At 44.3% G+C, this 21,780-nt stretch overlaps 1 protein-coding gene across 1 annotated transcript; it reads right to left on the bottom strand.

The window, feature by feature from the left end:
* Nucleotides 1-40: 40 nt before the first annotated feature.
* Nucleotides 41-18,700, bottom strand: gjd1b (gap junction protein delta 1b). The gene is made up of 2 exons (XM_029518226.1): nt 18,630-18,700; nt 41-890 (listed from the first exon to the last, which is right to left on the bottom strand). Exons 1-2 carry the CDS (start codon nt 18,698-18,700, stop codon nt 41-43), a joined length of 921 nt encoding a protein of 306 aa, XP_029374086.1.
* Nucleotides 18,701-21,780: the final 3,080 nt, after the last annotated feature.

Below are 21,780 nucleotides of genomic sequence, written 5' to 3'. Positions count from 1 at the left end.
ACATTCATCCCACTCCTCCCCCTTTTTCATCTCTTCGCGGTCAGACGTAGGCCGATTCGCTGGACTGTGTGCGTCCCAGGTTTGGCGGCTGGGACAAATGGGCCATGTCCTTCTTCCTGATCTCACAGATAGACTTCCTGCGGGCCTGGACGCCCCTGATGGCGGCCTTGATCTTGCGCCAGCCCAGATGGTTGAGCTCGGCCAGGTTGAGCACCACGCAGATGCCGCTCACTGCGAACATAAACACCAGGAAAACCGTTTTCTCCGTGGGCCGGGACACGTAGCACTCCACCTCCTTGAGACACGGGTACCTGTCGCACTCGAAGATCCCAGGCACGCTGAAGCCGTAAAGGAAGTACTGGCCCGCCAAGAAACCAATCTCCAGTGCGTTTCTGAACACCACTTGAATGATGTAAAAGCGGGAGATCCCCTCTTGCCGGCGAACCTTGGAGCTCTTCCCGTGGGTCAGGCCCCGCGGGGCGTTGGGTATCTCCTTCACCTCCAGGCAGTCAGGTTCTTCCTTTCCTCCACCACCATCGCCACCATGCTGAACCAGAATCCCATTAATGTTGCGGAGCTTTCGTGCCCCATCCCTTCCCCCGTAGTCCCTCTCCATGATGGGGTAGAGAAAGGAGTAGCGCCGGTCCCTCTGCTTGGCCGACTGATGGACGGAGTAGGTGATGAAGCAGAGGCTGGGTGTGCACACCAGTATGATCTGGAAGACCCAGTAGCGGATGTGGGAAATGGGAAAGGCTTTGTCATAGCAGGCCTGGTTGCAGCCCGGCTGCAGGGTGTTGCAGATGAACATGTCCTGCTCATCCTCGTACACCGTCTCCCCCACGATGGCCACGATCAGGATACGGAAGATTACCACCACTGTCAGCAGGATCCTGAAGGAGAAACAGAGATAAATGGGGTTAATGCAGTGCAGTTAATCTGATGTCCTTCCTGGTTCGAGCAAGGAAGCAGGAATAACAGATAAGACAGATAAAGGAGTCTCTAAAGGATGAATTTAAATGTACAGAATGTAGATTTTCAATTAAGTTAAGATCATCAGCACTGAAATGTCAGGGAGCAAAATTAGTCTCTGAGCAGTGATGACAAGTCACACTTTAACACAAAGAAAGTTTTTGGTGAAATATTCACTGGTGTCACGTGGGCCTGTGGGCTGTCTTTGCAGGGTAATATAAATAAGCACGATTTATTTGGATTGGAAATGAACTTCCAAAAGAACAGAAAATAATGGAAGCTATGAGTGCATGCTCACTTCATTATTATATTGAGTTTCATTTCACCTCCTCTCAGCCTATAAAGTCATCTTTTATCCATCAGTTATTTTTAAGGAGTCATGAGAAACCAAAGCGACTGTAGACTTCAGTAAAAAGGCACTGGACATCATCACCTCTCCTCTTTCCATGAAAGGAAAAGTCAATAAGGAAGGAACTTCAAGAGAGATCTGACAAAGGAGACAAAGGTCGAGTGGAGGGATTTGAAAATGAAATAGAAGCAAAGACCTTAATCAGAGAAACCAGAGAAAAGAGGGGTAAAACTTAAGCCGGCATTTCTCCTGATAAGAGCCAGAGAAGAAGAGCTCTCCAACATCCATTTATCAGCCAAAGTAAACACTCCAACAGAAGGCGGTTAGGAGAGGAGCGTCCAAGTGTTGTCTGAGCTCATAACTCACAGCCTGTTATCTGCAGTTCAAGATTGGGCCTTTGTGTCGTTCTGTGTCTGTTCTCCGTGAGGCTGTTTACAGGTACAGAGAGACACGCCGACACGACTCCTCGTCTAATTTTAGCGTCTTCTGCATCATTAGCCAAAGTTAGCATGGCAACCTTGGTTTGGCATCACTTAAGTTGGAGCTGTGAGTCATTTCTGCACACAACCAAAGACCAGCAGCGGCTCATACAGAGCGACCACTCAGCAGTTGGTGCTGTTATAAACAACGCACACGCACACACACACACACACACACACACATTGGTTGCCTTTCGCCACCCCAGCAACATGTACGACTTTTGCTGCGCACATTGTGGCGAGATAGAGAAATTTTTCTTGCTAAAATTGGTTTCACTCCAATCAGTCTGTGTGAGCATCTTATTTGGGTCCATCCATGCGTTGCTTTACATGGTCTGACTGGGCATATCGGTACGCTTAGTGTGTCTGTGTGCTTCGTGATGTCAAGTCGCACACAGCAGATGGACCACAGGTTTTCTGTTCCTCTCCTTCAGACATTGTCCTCTTTGTTCCTTTCTTACTTTATTCATGTCTCATTTATTTTTCAGAGCCGAGAGCAGGCGAGCACTGCAGATAGCGAGCTTTTTTGAGAGGATGTTGTCGTTCTCATGCTGTAATCTGTGACTAAACCAAGTCTGGAACAAGGCCGCAGACTGCAGATGCAGGCCTGAGCATCGCTCTTAATCTGTTGATTGATTGCCTCGTAGTTCTGTCCTGCAGATATGAGGGAGTTCAGACCGAGTTCTGCATAAGATCAACACGCACTAATCACCAACCATTTGGACTAATGATAATCCCGTAAATAATGGAAAGATAAATCACTGTCATTACTCCACGTGAACCCCGAGCGCACGCCATTACAGTCGCCCATCAAAACCTGACCTCATTACGTTCTGGATGGGATTTATGGGTTTTGTGTGTATACAAGTCAATAGATGGCGACATATAAAAATGGCTCAGGAGGCAGCGTTGCTGGGCAGTACAGTATGAAGTGCCGGAGGAGCGATTCATTTCTGAGAAAAAGGTCAACGTGCAAAACACACACCGTTTAAATTCAGAGATGTAAAGCACCACAGCGGCTACACTGTAAGTGCCTCTCAGACTTTGACGGTAAGTCAACCAATTTTATGTGATGGCGTCATGTCCGAGACATATTGTAGAGGTCTGGCAGTAACATTTCAATGCAGCTTTGTGCAGTGAACCTTTATAACAGTCTAAGAGTGTGACAGATTTATGTTTTGCGTTCTCATTGACAAGTGGGGCAATTTAAAACAGTTAAATATAAAACAACGGACAGTTTGCCCCTCTCTGAAGAAAGAAAGAAAGTGAGGAACTGCCACGCACAGGACCGGAAAATGTCCATTTTAAAGTCAAGCGAGCACAGCAGCCAGCAGGAGGGCGACAATCATGGTCACACATTGTGCTCATCATATCTGGTGAGTGTTGGGACAAAATTACCCAAAATTCACGCACTGTACCAACGAGCATCCTGTGGAGACGCCATCCTACATGTGAGTGTACAGAAAGCACCACTATTTAAAAACGGTTTATATTTGAGTTGATTTGATGATTTTATTTCTTTTTATTTCAGCAGATAAAATGGGAGGACGGTAAATTACTGAGCAATCTGGAAAAAACGCCGCTCGTCTCCCAGATGAGAATGGTGTGCCGTTTTTACAGGAACGTTTTTCTTGCACTTCCTTTCAAATCTCACCTTAACCTCGTTCCTGCTTTCCACATGCAAACCCTCCCTCAGGATAAGTGTGGATTTATTAGATAAGAGCAACACGGGATGGAAGCTGTCACATGAATTTACCTCTGGCCAACACACACACACAATTTCATAGAAAGGGTGCAATTTTCTGTACAAGTGGTATAAATTTATTTCATCGATCTCAAAAAGAAGATCCCATCGCCTGGACGCCATTGTGACTGGACAGTGAGGGAGGCCCGTTCTACTGCACCTTTAAACATCGGCAGATAATCATTAGATGGCATTTGGCTGCGTGGAGGGTAATCTACCAATCGCACAGCGGCTCTGCCAGTCTTGTGTGGCGCAGATGTGGAGTCGAAGGGCAGAGTTAATCCTTTCCAGAGTCTGACGGCGTGCAGTTCACATGTACCTCTCATCAAAACAGCAGGTCACTCGTGATGACCTCCAAAAATTAAAAATAAAAGACTTACTGACAGTTCGCCCACTTGTGATCAGCCGAAACGCGGAGGTGGGGGAGGAAAGTAAAGAAGGCGGGAGGGAGGGAGAAAATGATAAAGGCAAAAAAAGAAAAGATAAAAATGAAAATGGTTTTGCCCTTGTACTGACTCCATTAAGGAGCTTAGTGAGCAGAGAATTCACAATACCAGAGCGAGGGAGCGTCGCACTATATGTCCCTGCATGTGCACACAAACACACACGTTCATGCAAGAAAACACCATCCAGACAGCGGAGACGCTTTAAAATGGACTGAGCACTGAAAGAAGACATCAAATTGCTGTTTAAGATGAATTAGTTCCAGATAAGGATTAAAAAAAAAAAAAGATTACAAAGTCAACAAAAACACACCCAAGTGTGGCTCGGACGTCTTCTCCTTAAATTAAAAGAGAAACCTGGCAGTGTTGGTGCAGAGTGTGAGAGACGGAGGGGGATAGTAAGGAAAACCAGCAATGAAGGAAAATCTCATCACGGAGAATGAATTATATAATAGCTTCCACACGCAACCCGCTGCTGTAATCTGTGGCTGGGCCAAGGGAGGATTCTTGTATTAGATTTTTTTTTTTTTTTTTTCAAAATAGATTTAGATTATCGGACCCCCTGACAGCATCCCCCACCTGTTTTCTCTCCTCTCTACATCTTTCTTTTATTATTATTATTACTTTTTTGTCTCTCTTCTCTCAGGGATCTCTTTCTCTCTCTGTTCTGTTCTTTCTTCTGTCCTTCCCACCGACACCCGCCAGGAAGAATAATCTCCAGATTGTGTCTGTAGTTTTCTACGAAGATCCGTGTTTCTCTGCAAAACAAGGATGGTCACATGACGTATTTTAGCAGCCAGTGCTTTCCGTCTTGTGTGTTTTCTGATGTCTGACAAACACTTGTGGCCTTCTGCCAAAGCATTTACACCACATTTGTGTTTTTACTCAACAAAAAAAATAAATAATTTAAGATTTTACTGAAGCACAAATGCCAAAAAAAAAAAAAAAAACATTTGCTGGAGAAAGCTTCTTTGTATTTGGACAAAACAATCACCAATTTGCTTCAATAACATAATCACTACTTCTGATCCCAGCAGACGTTGTTTGTTGACTAATATGTTGCTTGTTGTTGGTTGTGATTATGCAAATACATTATGCCAACACAAATCCAACACCCCCCCACCCCCCCGACCTGATGTTTTCCTCCCTTGCTCTTCCTCATTATCTTGAATGTGGATTTCTTGCAGTACTCATCGTCTAAACTCCAATCCAGCTGCAGCCTTCATAGACACAGACAGTCAGAAGCACACACACACACACACACACACACACACACACACACACACTACTGGCCCACTGTTCTGCATTATTCAACTTCCAGAAAAATTGAAATGCCATGCAGAGTGACGCTCTCTTGACACGACCGAGGAGTTCCCTTCATGTTAAATGCCAATCTCCTTTAATGAAAGCCTGAACGCTGCTTCCATGAAGATCACTGAGGACGATCTGAAGGAAAGCAGACGTAGACGTGAGGTGGGACGTGGCTCCATGGCTAAAGTTTTAGGGGGGGGGGGGGGTTCAGATGGAGGTGAAATAGAAACATTTAAATGAGGAATTTTGTAAAGATGAAGGAGAAAACAGACATTCAAGCAAATTGCGTGAGGATGATGATGAATCTGGGTCGAACAGGAACAAAAAGGGAACAACTGAGCGAGGGGTCGATAGTTTTGGTGATAAAAGAGGAGAAGGGGGTCGACGGAGAGCAGCTGAGGTTCGTTTACCCAGAAACCCAACACAACCCCCCCGTCCTTCCTCTCTCTTTTCCTTTCCTCTTATCTCTCCTCCCTTGCTTCAGTCTCCCCTCTGCTCAACTTCCCCCCATTTGCTAGTTACCACGGCAACAGGCAAGGGGCAGAAAACGAAGGGAAAGAGAGAGCCGGAGAGAGAGAGAGAGAGAGAGGAGCGCCGATTAACAGCTAAGTCGACGACTGAACAGCATCTTCTCTCCTCCTGAGGAGGAGGGGACCAGTCACAGGGTGACTTAGGTGCTCGAAGCTGGTTTGTTTCATGCACAAAAAAAAAAAAAAAAAGTTCACAGAAAACAGCAAATTATGCCTGCAAGGCAGATTAAACCAAGCAGCTGTGCAGAAGTTATAATTTTGTGAGAAATAAAGAGAACACACTGGCCTCGTTTTTAAAGAAGACAGATAAAAGAAGCTTGGAAATCTTTTTGAAACGTCCAAGATTTTGATTTCTGCTCCCAACAAATAGCTATAATTGTTTTAATTAATTATTTCGGGGCTTGAATCATGTGCAATGGTAAATAAAAAAAGGAGCTCAGAGCTCTGAGCTCGGCAGGCTGTGGTGTAAATAAGCCAATATTATGGCAGACCTGCTAATCCCTTTCAGAGCTTCACATTTAGCCTCCATCAATGCTGCTCGACCCCCCCCCCTTTTTCCCCTCCATGCCTGCTGCTTCTCTGTTTCTTACATCTCCAACCCATATTCCTCTTTAATTTACCTCTCAGCTTACGTCTGAAATAATCACCGATCGGCCTCAACGGCCAACATTCTTGCGCCTTTCGTTTTCACGGCCTCAGACGTGGACGCCGCTCATTCGGCCCCACGCTTCAAGTCAATCTCCGTTTCAGCTGTGAGCGTTGGGAACCTGCCTCCCTCACACACGACGTGTGAAGGTGAGGACGCAGACGGATTGACTAAACACTCCCAAAAAATATTAGAAAAAGTGATTCAGCTGCTGGTTTGACAAATGATGAAGAGAATCCAGTCCAAAAAGCTTCGGCCACATCCAGCTCCCCCTGAGTGTCTTCTCTTCCTCCTTTCTGATTATCTGCCCTGCCCCAATTCTTTTCTTTTTTTTTTACACCTGTGTCAAACGGTCTTCTTCTCCCTCGGGGATATATTTCTGAACTTTCCCAGCATCCTCTGCCGGCTCCTCTTTGTTCTTTCGGGCCTTTTCCTCGTTGTTCTGCCTTTCTGACCCGTTACCTCTTTGACCTTTTTGTTTGCCTGATCTGTGGGTTCGTTTATCTTTGTGCCTCCCTTCTTTCATGATCCCTTCCGGTCATTTTCACAGGTTGTGGTTAAATGATAATGGTTTGGAAAAAAAACTCTTAAATGAATGACTTAATAGTGTGCAGCAACACAAAATCTGGACTAATGTTTTGTCATCGATGGTTTAGGAAAATCCCACCATCTCTCTGTTAACTCCAACCTTTACCCCGCCTCCTTCATTTTTTTTTTCCTTGCCCGATGTTTTGACTTTCTTTCTTAACGGCACCAGTTGGTGACCCAAATACGACGTCGTACAAATCTAATCCTGTCACATCAAATATGGACAGATACCTGTCGTACACACACACACACACACATGCTCTCTCGCTCTCTGTACTGCTTCTGCTGCAAATGGTTTATCAATAGCTGGTAGTTCACAGTGGGTCACCTGGCACCGAGCGGTACACAACCTCACACGGCCAGAAGGGACGTTCCGGTCCTTCAGGCCAGTGACAGAAGGAGTGAGGGGGCTGCACTCTCCCCTGCGGATAGACCTTTATCCTGCATGGACACACACACACACACACACACACTCAAAGGGCAGTATAACAAATATATCTGAACTCCATGCACAGAAACTCAGAGTGAGGTCACTCAGGATAAGGTAACCTCTCTATCCACATGTGCACACATTTTTAATCAGAATCTCACACACGCACACACTCCCAGCTGTTGCAGGGCGTCACAAAGCCGATTGTGTCTGACATTGCCGGGTGTTAGTTCCATCCTCTCAGGAGAAGATGAAGATGAATGTCTGTCATACCGACCAGTAATAACGGTTTCATCTTTGTCTCTTCTTCCTGCGATCTCCAATCGGGTGGAGAGTCGGTTCAGTTTGGGTCAGTTCAGGTAAACCACAGACACTACGTAACAGGTGGGGCTTAATTTATGAAATTAAAAAGGTCATATATCCAAAGAAAATAACTGAACGACACCAATGCACAGTCGGCATTATGCATCCTTTTTGAGGTCACTTCAAATCTGAAGGGAAACATTATACATTTTATTTTACTCCTTTATGTTTATTTATCAGCCAAATCAGTGGTTACGTTGAATTTTATAAAAAAAATAGAAGCTAATATGATAAAATTATATGAATGTGACAGATTAAATTAAGCATTTAGTCTTGGAAGCTCTTAGAAAGAGAAGTGTCTGACCTCATTTTGATATCTGGTGACCGTTCGGAAATAAAATATATTTAATTTTGAAAAATATATGATAGATAACAGAAATTAGTTTTATGCATGATCATTTTAACATTTTTCAAAAGGTAATATTGCCTTACAGTGTGCATAATTCATGTTCTTATTGAACTGTTTTAAAGCTTGTAGAGAGTTCATTTATATTTCTGCAGGAGACAATAGTCTCCTTCTTATGATATGCTGCAGTCGGTGTAATCCTGGTCTGTAAGCTGCTAAAATGGAAATCTAATATTAGTATATTTTAATACTGTCCACTTATCCATCCGTCCATTCTGTTCTTCTTTCTCATCCTTTCTCTCTCTCACACACACAGACAGAGGTATTTAAGTGGTGTTTTGATGAATGTGACTCTGGCTCTGGAGATAAAACGACAATTGTTCCCGGCTCACACGAACACATGCACACTCACGCACGCTATATTAATCCCATCGGTGTAATGAAATGATAGAGACCAATACAAATAACGGCCGTATTTGGATTTGCGTGATCAAAATGATTCAAAAAGGAAGATGAGATCTGTGTTTTTTTTTTCCTCAACCGTGTGCATGATGGTCTCCATGTCGATAATGACTGTGGCAGTTGCCTTGGTAACAGATAAAGCATTCACGCAAGGTTTAAAAAAAGGAGCCCAGAAGTTAAAAATAGACGTGCTGAAACTCGTCACAATCACGACAGATCGATGGTAGGAAGGAACAAGAAGTGGCACGAGTGGTCAGGATGGCAACAGGCCCACCAGGAGGGTGGCAGTGTTTGTTTTTTGTTCTTTTTTTGGGTAGGCAGTCAGGTCAGGATGGAGGGGTGAGGTGTGAGCAGGAAAAAAGAGCAGCAGGAGTGAGGAAGAGAGCAAAAGCGTGGGCGGGAAAGGAAGGAGCGAAGGGAAAGGGAGGTTGGCGAGGGAGAGGTGGGGGGGGGGGTCACTGGAGGGAAATGCAGACAGAGAGAGATAGAAATGATGGCCGTAATCCGGATTTAATCGTGGGTTTTGGACAATCCCGAGTTAGGGTTGCTGCACCCACGCCAACGCCCCGCCCACCGCGCCTTGCTCATGCCAAGCCCCAACCCAAATCAGCAGCTCTGGCACATGCAGGGAGCCTCCATGACACACAATCAGTCAGCACATGGCCGCACAGGGAACATCCCAAACAATCAATTGATGAAAAATGCTCTTGTACCTAAGACATCTGCCACAGTCATTACAAATGAAATCAGCGGTGACTGTGAAAGGGCCGTTCGCAGGTCGAATTACAGACGACTGGCGGCTGGATTCAAAACGTTTTTTTTTTTTTTTTTTGGATTGAAAAGTGGACCAACGACCACGCCACGTTGTTCTGACATACTGCTGCACCATTCAGCTCAAAAAACGATGGAAACAACAGCAAACAGAAACTTGTCTCCAGTAACACAATTGTTGCTGTCGTCATCATCAAGCTAATATTGAATGGTCGACCTTGTCAACTACCTTCAGGCTTCCCGCAGACACACAAATGTCTCCTAATCAAGCGACACATTCATATTTTCAGCAGAAAACATATGAAACATCACCAAAGAGCAAAAGCTATTTGCTGGTGTTTGCGTTAAGACTGAATGTGAGCTTCTGTTTCTACAATCTCACATCGACACACTAATTCCATTTCTTCTTCGGAGTTAAAATTTTATTCCCTAAATTTAACGCTCTTGCTGGACCTCAGACATTGTACAAAGGTCTTGAAACCATGAACTCCTACCGAGTATTTATTTGTCTGGAAGCATCTTTATACAACACATTGTCTGTACTGTCCGCCATCTAATGTGATATGAACAGAGCCTCATATACCAAAAGGTCACACTGCTGCCTGCTGGAGTCCTCCTGCTGCCAATCTACAGGTTGGAAAGGCTAAATTTATCTTTCTCACATCACAGCACCGTCTAGGTCGCTGTTTTTTTTTTAGAATTGGACACAAGAGTGGTGTGAATGCACCATATTGCCGACAGTTAAACACACTCCTTGCAGCTTGACTTCACTGCTTAATTGAAGAATGTGCAAATAGCATCTTGTCTGTGAGAGTGTGTGTGTGTGTGTGTGGTGTGACTAAATTGCCACATTCTGTGTGTTTGCTCATATAATCAGCTGCAACATCACAGACTGTGACAGTTTTGGTTGTGTGTGTGTGTGTGTGTGTGTGTGTGTCTGTGTGTTTCTGCTCCTGAGAAATGAGTAAATATAGCAACCACGCTGAAAGTTTGCTTACGCACGTTTGTATATTTGGATGGCCATCTGGTTGTGTGTGTTTGTGTGAGACAGTGCACACATGCGAGGGGGCAGTGAATCAGATGTCTTTTTTTTTTATATAAATATATACTGTATTTTACAATATGTTGGTCCCGGCGGAGATGGTGTGTGTGTCAGTGGTGTGTAAAGTGTTTGACTGGTGTGCACTCTTGATTTTTTTTATTCATGTTGAGTCAATCAAGTGCAGGAGTTGATACCGCCTCTGAGGAACAGATGTTACAAACGCACACACGCACACACAAACACACACTGAAGCATGCTAAAAGAGATGAGAGCACCTCCACCTAAGTGACTCTTACACTCTCACCTTGTTCATTAGAGATGTGGACAGAGTGTGACAGCAGATGATGGGAATCACAGCGGATCAAGACAAGAGCGGTAAATCAATCAAGAGAGCGTCCATTTCATCTTCAAAGGCTGAGACGGAGGGAGATAAAGTGTGAAGGAGAGAGCCAAAGATGGGCGGAGATGATTCCCACACAGAAATGCTTTCAGTAGCGAGTAATAAAAGCAGATTGTGCAGAGTAAGAAAATGATCTCCCAGCCGAACTTGGAAAAGACGCCACATTAGTCGGTAATGAAGGCCAAAGTTGGCCATTTCTTTTCCTTTGGCCCCTCATGTTTCAGGTAACGAAGACACTACTGAGGGGATGATCTTATAAAACCGTTCAGATTACAAAGAAATCAGTCCAGTTTTGATACTGGTCTACATTTACATTTGGATAACAGTTTGATTTATTATAGTGCATTAATGACTTATTAAACTATTTTTGCTCATATGGATCCTTTTAGGTGATTTATTCATGTAACTTTAAAACCACAAATAATCTCTCTTTGGGCTATCACACCTGAAAACGCTGATCCCAGGAACACCCATGGGCCAGTCCAACTCTGCGGTTAGTTTTCACCTTAAAATGCAGAATTTAACTGTGTAGGCAGTTATAAGATGCCATGTTTCTGAAGGTCCTCATTTTGGCCGACTAAACTACAGAAAGACCTTGAAGTTCTGAAAATTAAACTCGAATAGTTTCAGCTTTAGGGAGGTTGGACAGCTGTAGTAACACGTGTGAGATGTAGGATGTAGCCTAAAGGTCATTTAAGTTTCTACCTGTTGACATTTTACAGGCGACAGTTTTGTGTCAAAGAGGAAAGACGTTACTGTGATTGACTTGTTGATGTTAATTAAAAACAAACAGCTCAAAACTAACGCATTGCAAACTCATGCTTGCATTGCTAGGTATTACATCACCCGCCTCATTAGGACAAAGAAGGATGAGAAACTTTAATGAAGTGGGAATCTGATATTTCCATCACTAATACGTCATTTAAATATCTATATGAACGCAGCCGACATTTCCGCCCTGACTCGTTTGCCCACCTCCATGACTTGAAACTTCAGTTCAGGATAGGATCAGATAAATAATTCAATGTTCATGCAGATGAGAGCAGCCTTTGCATTTCATGTTAGCGTGTTTAAGTGTTTATTTGTGTGTGTTTTTGTTTTTTTCCCCCAACCTTGATTTGACAACAAGTCCCAGAATGAACCGGCAGGAAAGCGTTTTGAAACTGCTTTCAACCGCATCACCATGTGAGTCCATAACCAACTTTTTAATAAGTAAAGGAGCAGAACGATGACAGACGGATCCACAGCTGCAATGAACCTTTAATGAAACTCAATGCGAGCCTGGAAAAACTCATTCATCATCCAACCAACCGCTGATTTTAACTATCATTTCATTCTCGCAGTAATCATCTCGGTGCAGTGGACCATAGCTACATAGGAAAGACTTTTAATAAATGAAGACAGGGAGTCTTATTTGTTTTTCGCTCTCCTGTCTTGTTTGAATTCATGTCCAGGTTAAACTAACCCCCCAGTATCACCCTAACACTGACCTGCTCTGTCCTCCACCGAGGTGCTAACACTAAACCGATAAGCCCTGCTGAGTCACCCTGCCAGAGTCACCACTCCCTGGAGGCCCTACAAGGTGAAGTCTGTCTGAACTATGACCCTTCAGCTGCTCTAATCCATTCATGCCGCTCTCCCTCCGTCAGTGTCTCCTCTGTGACCATCCATACTGCAGCAGCCGCTGCCCCCTCACTGTGCAAACGGTGGATCTCCAACATGATGTCAGCTTGGTGATCTAATTTAATGAGGCGTTTTGAGGCTTATCTTTTAATGTAATGTCTGATGAGCATGCACACACACACACACACACACACACACACACACACACACACACTCCACCTGGATGTAAACACCACATCAACCCTGTCAGCCTGTTTGGTTTGTGAGGAAGAAGAGGTGGAGAGCGAGAAGCTGAGACACAAAGAGAGGACTGTTGGAAGTGTAAGCAGCAAGAAAGGAGACCACAAGCCTCGTAATTATGTGCAGTTGGCGCTGGGGAGAAGGCTGCAGCTCAGCTGGAGCGGATCGATCCCTCTATGTGGACCGACATGAGCGTTCACACTGTTAACTTGTCTTTGACGAAATCATTATTTTTCCAGATGGCATTTGCTTTTATCCGCAGGTGGACGTCGTGTATATTTGATGTAAAAACCCTGAGATTACATGCATCTACCTCCCGCTGGTGATTCATAACGTCTCTGTGGAACATGTGAGAGCATTGTAATAACCAGCTTCTTATGGCAGCACGGGGAAGGTGCTGCCATTACAGCCGACAGCGTCCCAGCAGTCATTACCTATGGATGGAGGGAGTGTGGAAACAGGGACATGGTGGGACGGCCTGAATAGACATCAGACATCTTTCTTGGCCTTTTCTAAGTGTCTCTCAGGGGAATCTGCTAACAGCCAGGCGATGTCACAGCCTATTTCTTGCCTTCTTATTTTCCTCTCTTTTCCACATTACAGAGCACACAGTCGATGGATATGTCTCACACTGCAAAATTAGTCTAGCACCTCCATGGGGGGGCTGTGAACGCTCCACAGGGATTTGCTAAATAAAAGCACGATGATCCAAAGGTCATGTGACGACAGAGCTGTAACCTGTCAACAAACACAGGCACACCGAGTCACGTGGAAACAAACAGCGCTCACTAATACACAAAGTCCAAACCAGGGCTTTGTGTATGCATTGTACTGCGGAAGGAGTGAATGAGACACACGAACAGACACACACACACACACACTTTCCAGGACGAATGAGCTGAACTCCTGAGTGACAAGACTCATTTGACTCAGGGACACACGCTGAGAAGTCATGCTAAGCGAGCTGGCCTCCCTTGTACACGTGCAGAGGCATGCTGGGATACTCCAAATCAACCACCGCTGAAAGGACTCTGTAGCTGTGTTTCTATTCAGGGGCCGCCTCCTTCAGGGGCCACATTTGAAGACCAATTACATCACAGTCAGTTTTGAAGGCTCCTTCTTTACGTGTTCTTTTTCCTGAAAAACTAAAGATCCAATAGAAAGATCTTTCACATCACATCACACATCACAAGACCAACTGCCAGCCAGTAATGGAAATAAAAAAGAGCCCAAGCATTAAGTGTAAATAACAGATTTCAATTGTCCAAAAAGAATCCAGAAATTTCAGGATTTTGTGAGGGGGTTATGTGCTCTCAAGGTTTCTGGGTCCATGTGCAGACCTTCATGTCCCTTAATTGGGACATAGTGAAGTTATACCACACAGATTAAAGGTGTCAGTATGTTTGATATGAAAGCTTTATCAGATTATCCAAGAGCATCTGAACCGTCATGCCTTCTGTATGCAGCTGCCAATAAGAAGAGCCAAAGTTTAAAGTCTCACTTCTCATGTGTCCAACCAGGTTCAACAGCATAAATGCCTCAGTTGAGACTAAAAGGACAAATATATTGAATACATATTCTCTTTGTTAAACTGGATTGGCTTGAATATTTTTTTTTCTCTAAATTCACTTGAAAAATTGTGATATTCAAGACTTTATAGCCTCAAATATCCTTTCCCGATGACAAGAACACTTGTGAAGAGCTGTTTCATGGGTTGTCTGTAACCTTAAAAGGAATTGAATGCATCTCCTAATCTTTTTACAGAAATAAGGAAGGGCCAAATTATTTCAGCCAGGAACTCTGCAGCATCTTAAACTCTGTGAGAAGAATCTCAAAAAGACACAAAGATGCTAACAGCTTGTTGTGGAGGTGTTTAACCGCTCGGTATCTCAATGAGGAAGGCACTACAAGAATAAACATTTACTCTCCTAATTACCATCAAGGTTTATTTAAATGGGAAAAAAGAGTCAATGAGGTGCTCACAGCTTTGATTACGCACTTAACATTCCATTTGCTGCAGCCCATTTGCACGGCAAACGGACAGGCCTGAAGACCATTTCATTAAGTGCCATGTCTTCTATCAAGCTCCACTTCCTATTCCGTTATTGGGGATCGATATCGAGGAGGAAAAGGGGATGGATTTGCATGTTTAGCAGTCGCACTGTGGCCAATGACAGCTAACGAGTAAGGGTGTAGCCAATGGGAGCGGGGCCACAGAGACAGACGTGTTGGCAGTAGTTAGGCAGAGAGTGCTTCATCCTCAGAGGCCGTGTGTACCAACAGGCCCAGCGACCCCACAGTCCATCACAGAGTCCCGGGGAAATCTATTTACACCTGGCCCACTGCCCGTAATGGCAGGAATAAATCACAGTTAGCAGGTGGATGGAGACACACATACGTTTGTAGAGAGTAGAAACTCAGTCAAGCATGCGACATGGACAGAAAGTTCATGTTTTACACACACACACACACACAAACCCTGGCCATAGAAGGGAATCTCTGCAGCTGTCTGTAATCTTACATAAACAATGAGTGTTATATTTCCCTAATGTGTGTGTGAGTCACGTATGACAAATGGACTCAGTCCTGCCGGCCGTTGTCATGGCAGACTCATGAGAGCACACATTGGCATCGCCTCGGGGACAGCAACCTGTCCAACGCTTCCTCCGGCAGGACGGCACCTGCTCCTACCAATGGGACGACTGAAATCACAGCGGAGGGACCAATAGGTTTTAGGATTGAGGGAGTATTAGTGTGCATTTATAAAAATTCATGTCAGCAGTGATGGCCCAGATTAGCTGGTTTTGAGCTGTAGAAAAGCCAGATGTAGGGAGAGCACTTTACTGTGGGAACGTGTGGACACTAAAGCTATAAAGAGTGACTGGCTCTTTTCATATTTTCAGTAGTAGCACAAAGACATGAGGAGCGTTTCCAATTAATACTTTTTTTTTTTTAACAGATGAGCAAATACCATGGATGACATTGTATGTGTGCTTTTTTTTTATTCATTTCTAATGAGTAAAATGTCTTCTGGTTAATTAATGAAACCAGCAGAAAGCCTTTCCAATAATCAGATATGTCAAAATTGAAGGATGTGTTTGTCAGGATGTGTTTGTCAGGATGTGTTTGTCAGGCCTCTCAGGAGACTTAGTAAGACTCGTGGGAAGAAATGACTTGCTTAATAAAGTGATCAATCTGCCAATCAACTGGCTTCACAGCTGTGATTGACAGTCAGGGGCATCGATCCAGATGCTGCACTGCTGCTTTACTGCAGAAGTTCATGTTGGATGAAATCAGACTTTATGATATTGACTAAATCGTTGCTTATCTCACTTCAGTGCCATAAACAATCACCGTGCAAGGACATTGGATGAAACAACAAGACTGGCAGTCATGCTTGTAGCTCCATGAGGCTGCACTGGAGCTCTTCGAGGCGTATTTCATTACCACCTACGCTGGAATATGTATTTTTCTTATTCTGATTGGAAGAGCAGATTGTCCGGTATCTGCAGGTTCCATGGCTGACAAACAGAAGACGAAGGTGGCTGAACTCCTCATCCCACAGTGTGCATGTCAGCGAAGCTTTATGTACATTTCTGTTACCTTTAACAAATTCAACAACATAAAGGTGACATTTTAAATACATGTTTTTGTGGATGAAAGTAATGTAATGTATTCTGTTCATTGATTCTGATCCACTTTGTCTTGTCGTCCTTTAATCCCGTCCGGCTGTTGTTTCACATGGTGAGCGAATAAAAGCTTTGCAGAGAGAAGAGAGATATCCGTCCAACAGACAGACCCAAGATGGCTTTAATTTGACACAGTTACAGAAGACGTTGAGTTTGTATTACTGGCTTGCTGCAGCCACTTAAACAAGGCGAATGGCACAGAATCAAAACCAGACTTCTTACCAAAATATAACCAATTATAGTAAACAGACGGCGCTTTAGACAGGTCTGGCAGATATTTGGTCATGAAGATAAGCAGGGAATTTAAAGGAGTTGTCAGTAAGAGGATCATTTTGATTCATCCACTTAAAGTTTCATAACAAAACCACCCAGTAGTTGTTGAGAGTCTGGACTAAAGTGGGGACTAACAAAAAGATCAACAGTGATACGTCTGGAGCTCACACATGTACAGTAATACTGCTAAAAATGGGCTCAAATATATTATGTAGCAGCTGTAGAGCTACAGCAGCAAACCCCCAAATAGCCTCCTACAAGATGAGAAGAAGCTGTTGTTATAATTTTGATCTATGAGCTACCCAAACACAGAAAACCTCTTTTATTCTGTCGCATGACCTAGATTTTCTGAGAAATACGCTGCATACAGTTCTACAACTCACTCTGCAGAGATTTCAAATGCTGCAATTGTTTGATTGACTGAAACTAAAAAAAGACACATTTACTGAAACTAAATGTGTCTCTAAGAGGGAAACCAAATGCATGGAGACCAAACAAATGTGAGTGAAACCGAACAGGAGGCTGCACATCCTGATATTCTATAACCTTTCAGCTGTTTGAAAAACAAATAGAATCTGCAGAAAGGAGATCCGAGGGTTTTTGTTTTTTTTTTTGCTGTCGGGTGTCCTGGTTGCCCGGCTTAGGTCATGACACACAGCACCATCTCGTGACGAGACAGTCCTCTTGGCTTCCTACCAACACCCTGCAGACTGAGGCCATGTGTCTGCTCGCTTGTCTGTGAATAACTCCGTCCTCGCTGCCTTCGTTTTCACGGCCTGTATTACACTTTCGCTTTCATCATCCTCCCTTTTGTCTCCCCAGTTTTCCCTAAATTTAGACTTTTCTTACAGTTTCCTTTCTTGCTTGCTCTCACTGACGCCCCGAAGTCAAGTATGACTAGTTCAGCTGATGAGCGACACTGCACTTCCAGTGTCTCATGAATGAGTGGAAGCAACTGCTGACTGATCATTCATCATAATCCCAAAGGAAACAACGCTAACTAACCATTCAACCGGCAGACCGCGCTCAGCACAAGGCTTGAAATCACTTCAAATTCTCGGCACGACAAAATTCACGATCAGAGTTCTCTCAGCAGAAAGAAGACTCATCTTCTGCCAAAACAAACTATTTCTTCACATTATTATTATTATTTTTTTTTTTTTTTTTTTTTGGGATACTGCCTGGCATTTATTTGCTCAATAATTTAAGAGTACCACAAGCTGGGCTGAGTCAGTCAGTTGGGTTAAACTGCTAACTCAGATAGTCTTCTTGGTCTTCAGCGACGTCCCAAGAAAACCCCAGACTCCAAATATGTCTTGTACTAGATGCAAAATCATGTCTAATACCATCTCCAGAGCTGATCTGCCTCTGTGGATGAAACGTTCATGAATAATTGCTCGTTCTGCGGCCGACGAGGATGAGTTATTCAAACTAAAATACACGACCTCTCAGCAAGCAGAAGGATGCATAAATCATAACTGTCGTGACTTTGCACTGGTGACTAGTTTTTTAGGTCTTGAAATGACTTCATACTTGATGGAGAAAGAAAAAAAAGTAATGGGAACAATGGTAGGATCAGGGGAAAGTTCAAAGCAGTTGAAAAGAAATCAGCAGAAAATTCTGCGGTGAAATATCCTCACGCTGCTCTGGACCCAAAGCCTCTGTGTGGGCTTACAGCATCCCCCCTGGCTGCCCAACCCTTCCATCATGTCACTCAGAAGGATTAAAGAAGCTAAAGCGCCCCCCCCCTCGCACCGCCATCAGCCACTTTGGACCAGGACTCAGTGACTGGAAACAGGGAAGCTTTCACATTCTGCATGCATCTTATAATTAATAGTGCATGTTTGCATGGAGACGCATGATAGGACCAAGCAAGGCCCGCTTGCTCTTACCTGACCACAAACACACAATCTGATCTTCCAGCAACTCACCTTCCAATCATAGTTGAGTGCTGCTGCACTGCGGCCTCCAGGAGGCGCTCGAGGATGGTCCACTCTCCCATGGTTGGAGTTAGGAGGCATCCACTGGGCGCAGGAAATCAGGGCTGACCCTTCAGCTGGAGGGCTTCCCACTGAGCAGGAGCACCGACGGTACTGTTCTTTGAGAGTCAACAGGTCCACTTGTTGAGTTGACTTGAGGTATGGAGCGGTTTCAGGTGGCTGATGTTCAGCGGCGTTTCATCAAGAGCTCGCTTTCTGTTTGTCACACTCACACTTTCAACATCACCTGAGGCAGTCGAACTGAGGCTTTTTCTGGGCTAGTTGCACGCACACACGCACACACACACACACACACACACACAAACACACACTCTTCTGGGTGATTCTGAGTCCATGCACCTGCTCACGTGACTGCGTCTTCCCACTTTCCTCCAAGTTTCCCTCCTCTAGGTGCACCTGACCCGGTTTACCTCCTGAACAGCTGGTCAGTCATACGTCCTCACACGCAGACACTCTCTACTACTGAATTTCAAGGAGCAGCTGTAGTTTGTGCAGACGTTCATCACTCACACAGCACCACTCAGCCCTCACAACACACTGGGTCTTTGACAGCATCTTGTAGTAACGCTAGCTGGGCTCAGGTCCACACTCTGGCGTGAGCCTGAGTAACCCAGTATCTCTGCTCGTCCTCCATCCTCAGTCAGAGATTCCTTTCTCTTCCTCTGCTTCTCTCTCCTGGTTTGTTTCAGGCAGCACTGGAGAGAAGCCTTACACTTCCTCCTCCTCCTCTTCCTTCTTCTTCTCCTCCACTCTCTTTCCCTCTGCTCAAAACCATGCAAGAGTCACTGGTTTCCTCCTCGTCCTCACTGCCTCTCGTCTCTGTGTGTTTCTGTCAGAGTGGTGTACGAGAGGCAGCCCTCCTTTATTTTCTTCCCTTCATCTTGTTTTTTTTCTTCCCACTTGGTTTCACTCTCTCTCTCTCCCCCTCTCTCCCCCTATTTACGTCCTCCACCTGCCTCCGTCTCTCTCTGAGCCAGTAGGCAGCAAGACCAAGTGTGTGTCTAGAGGATTAGAGAGGAATAATTTCTCTGCTCCTCCCCCCTCTCTCCCTCACTCTCCATCACTGTTTATCCCTCCCTCCCTCCCTCACTGCTTCACCACCACACAAACCTCGTCCACTTCTCTCTCATCGTGTACATGGATTGTGTTTTGTTTGTTGTAGTTATTTCTTCCAGCTGCGGTTTGATCATCTTGCCTGTTGTCTTGTGAGCATTGATAACTAATGACATCCGGAGCAGCTGAGGATGATCTCTGCTGTTTACACACACACACCGTTGAAGGCATTGCCATGCTGAGGCTATGCAAGGATGCTGAGTTGAAACAGGGGAAGTGTGTGACAGAGTGAGAGTATGATGGAATCAGTGTGTGGTTGGCGGGAATGGAATTAGCGACAGTCATCAGGATTTAGAGTAATTTAGTCAGAGGATGCTCTGTCTCGCTGTCGTATGCGAACACACTTGTTCGTCTGTATCTGACACAAAGCTTCCCCTAGCCTGTAACTCCCTAACTTCACCTTAAGTCTTAACCCTCAAACAGCCATATACAAATCCAAAGAGAGACGCAGAAGCCATCTTTGTTAGAGCACGCACCGCCCAAACCAACCCTAACCAGGACATCTGCCACATTAGGACTGTTGGTTCTGAAAAGGTCTTTAGGCATAAGGTGGTTTCCATGAGGCGACAACAGCAAGAATTCAAGTCAATGTGTGCAACCTGCAGTGATGCAACATTTGAGAAAATCTGCAAAAACTCACATTTGAAGTTACAGAACAAGCAAAGGTTTGATTTTTGCTAGTTCGCAGATGTGCATTTGTAACAACACACTGCACCACCATGCAAATTTGTGTAACTATCAAAAATACTTTCTTGAGAGCAAATACTAATATTCATTCACACATACAGTAAAGACAGAGAAGGACCTCCATTATTTTCTTCATATGGAGAATAAACAGCCATGCTGGTGACCAGGCTCTTGAGATCAACAGTAACAGTTTCTATCAACACTGAAATATCACTATCTTTGGATTTTATGCACATTCATGGGCCTAAGTTCTCATTCTGGAAAAGTTAGTATGCTAAAACGCTGCAACGATGATGATGAATAATTACACCTGCTTAGCATGGTAGCATGATGGTCACTCATTTCAAATTACACCCCCCCCACCCCCGTCTTGGATGCAGACATAAGACATGTAAGGTTCACGCTAATTAGAGAACCGCATTGTGACTTTTAAAAGGATTTACATTAGCAGCCATTTACTTATTGGATAGTGTTCTGTGGTAACAGATGAGGGAAGTTCCTCGGGTCAAAAAAATCCACAAGTGAACTCATCAGCAGGGAATTAGAGTAAGGGTGTTGACAAGTCACTGATGTGGGAGGGGGTCCAGGATCCATTATGCACTTTGTCGTGTGGGGGGCAGATTTAGGGATCCCAGTGGCTGGGTGGGTGGGCAGCCGGGTTAATGTGGACTCCAAGGTGAAAGATTACATTTTCACTCTGATTAAGGGATAAGAAGCTTTGGCGTCCCTCCAGGCATCATTGGACTGTGTGTGTGCGCGTGCTTTTGTGTGTGCATGTCCTTGTTCATGCCAGCAGGACATTGAAGGCAATTATGGTTTTAAGCAGCAGGTTGGAATCATGTATATATGCCAGCTTCCACAGAACGTCTGTTTTTTTTCCCATCCAAGATTAAAAAAAAAAAAAATATATATATATATATATATATATATATAATAAATTACTTCAATTAAAGTCTACTTAATCAAACCATCTAATTAAAAGGGATTTTAAACAGGCAGATATTTAAAATTTTCTGTGCTGCTCTTAACTTTTAATCCCTGTCAAGTACTTTTTCTTTTTTTTTTTAATTGGCATCATCTGTGAGTCATCACATCACAAGTACAAGCTCCCATAATGTTCCTCTCCGACAACCTTTAGGAATACCAATTAAATTTCTTGGGGTGGAGGGGGCACTTAATCGGATACAAGCCACTGAAGTGACACTTCATGCATCTCCCAAAATATTTGGTGTTGCACTAATTGTCAGATATCAGACACACTAACTGACCAATATCCCCCATG

The sequence above is a fragment of the Echeneis naucrates genome, chromosome 13 (genome assembly GCF_900963305.1).
Source record: "Echeneis naucrates chromosome 13, fEcheNa1.1, whole genome shotgun sequence".
Lineage (NCBI taxonomy): Eukaryota > Metazoa > Chordata > Actinopteri > Carangiformes > Echeneidae > Echeneis > Echeneis naucrates.
Note: the sequence above shows the minus strand (reverse complement) of the source record. Positions and strands in the feature narration are given on the sequence as shown.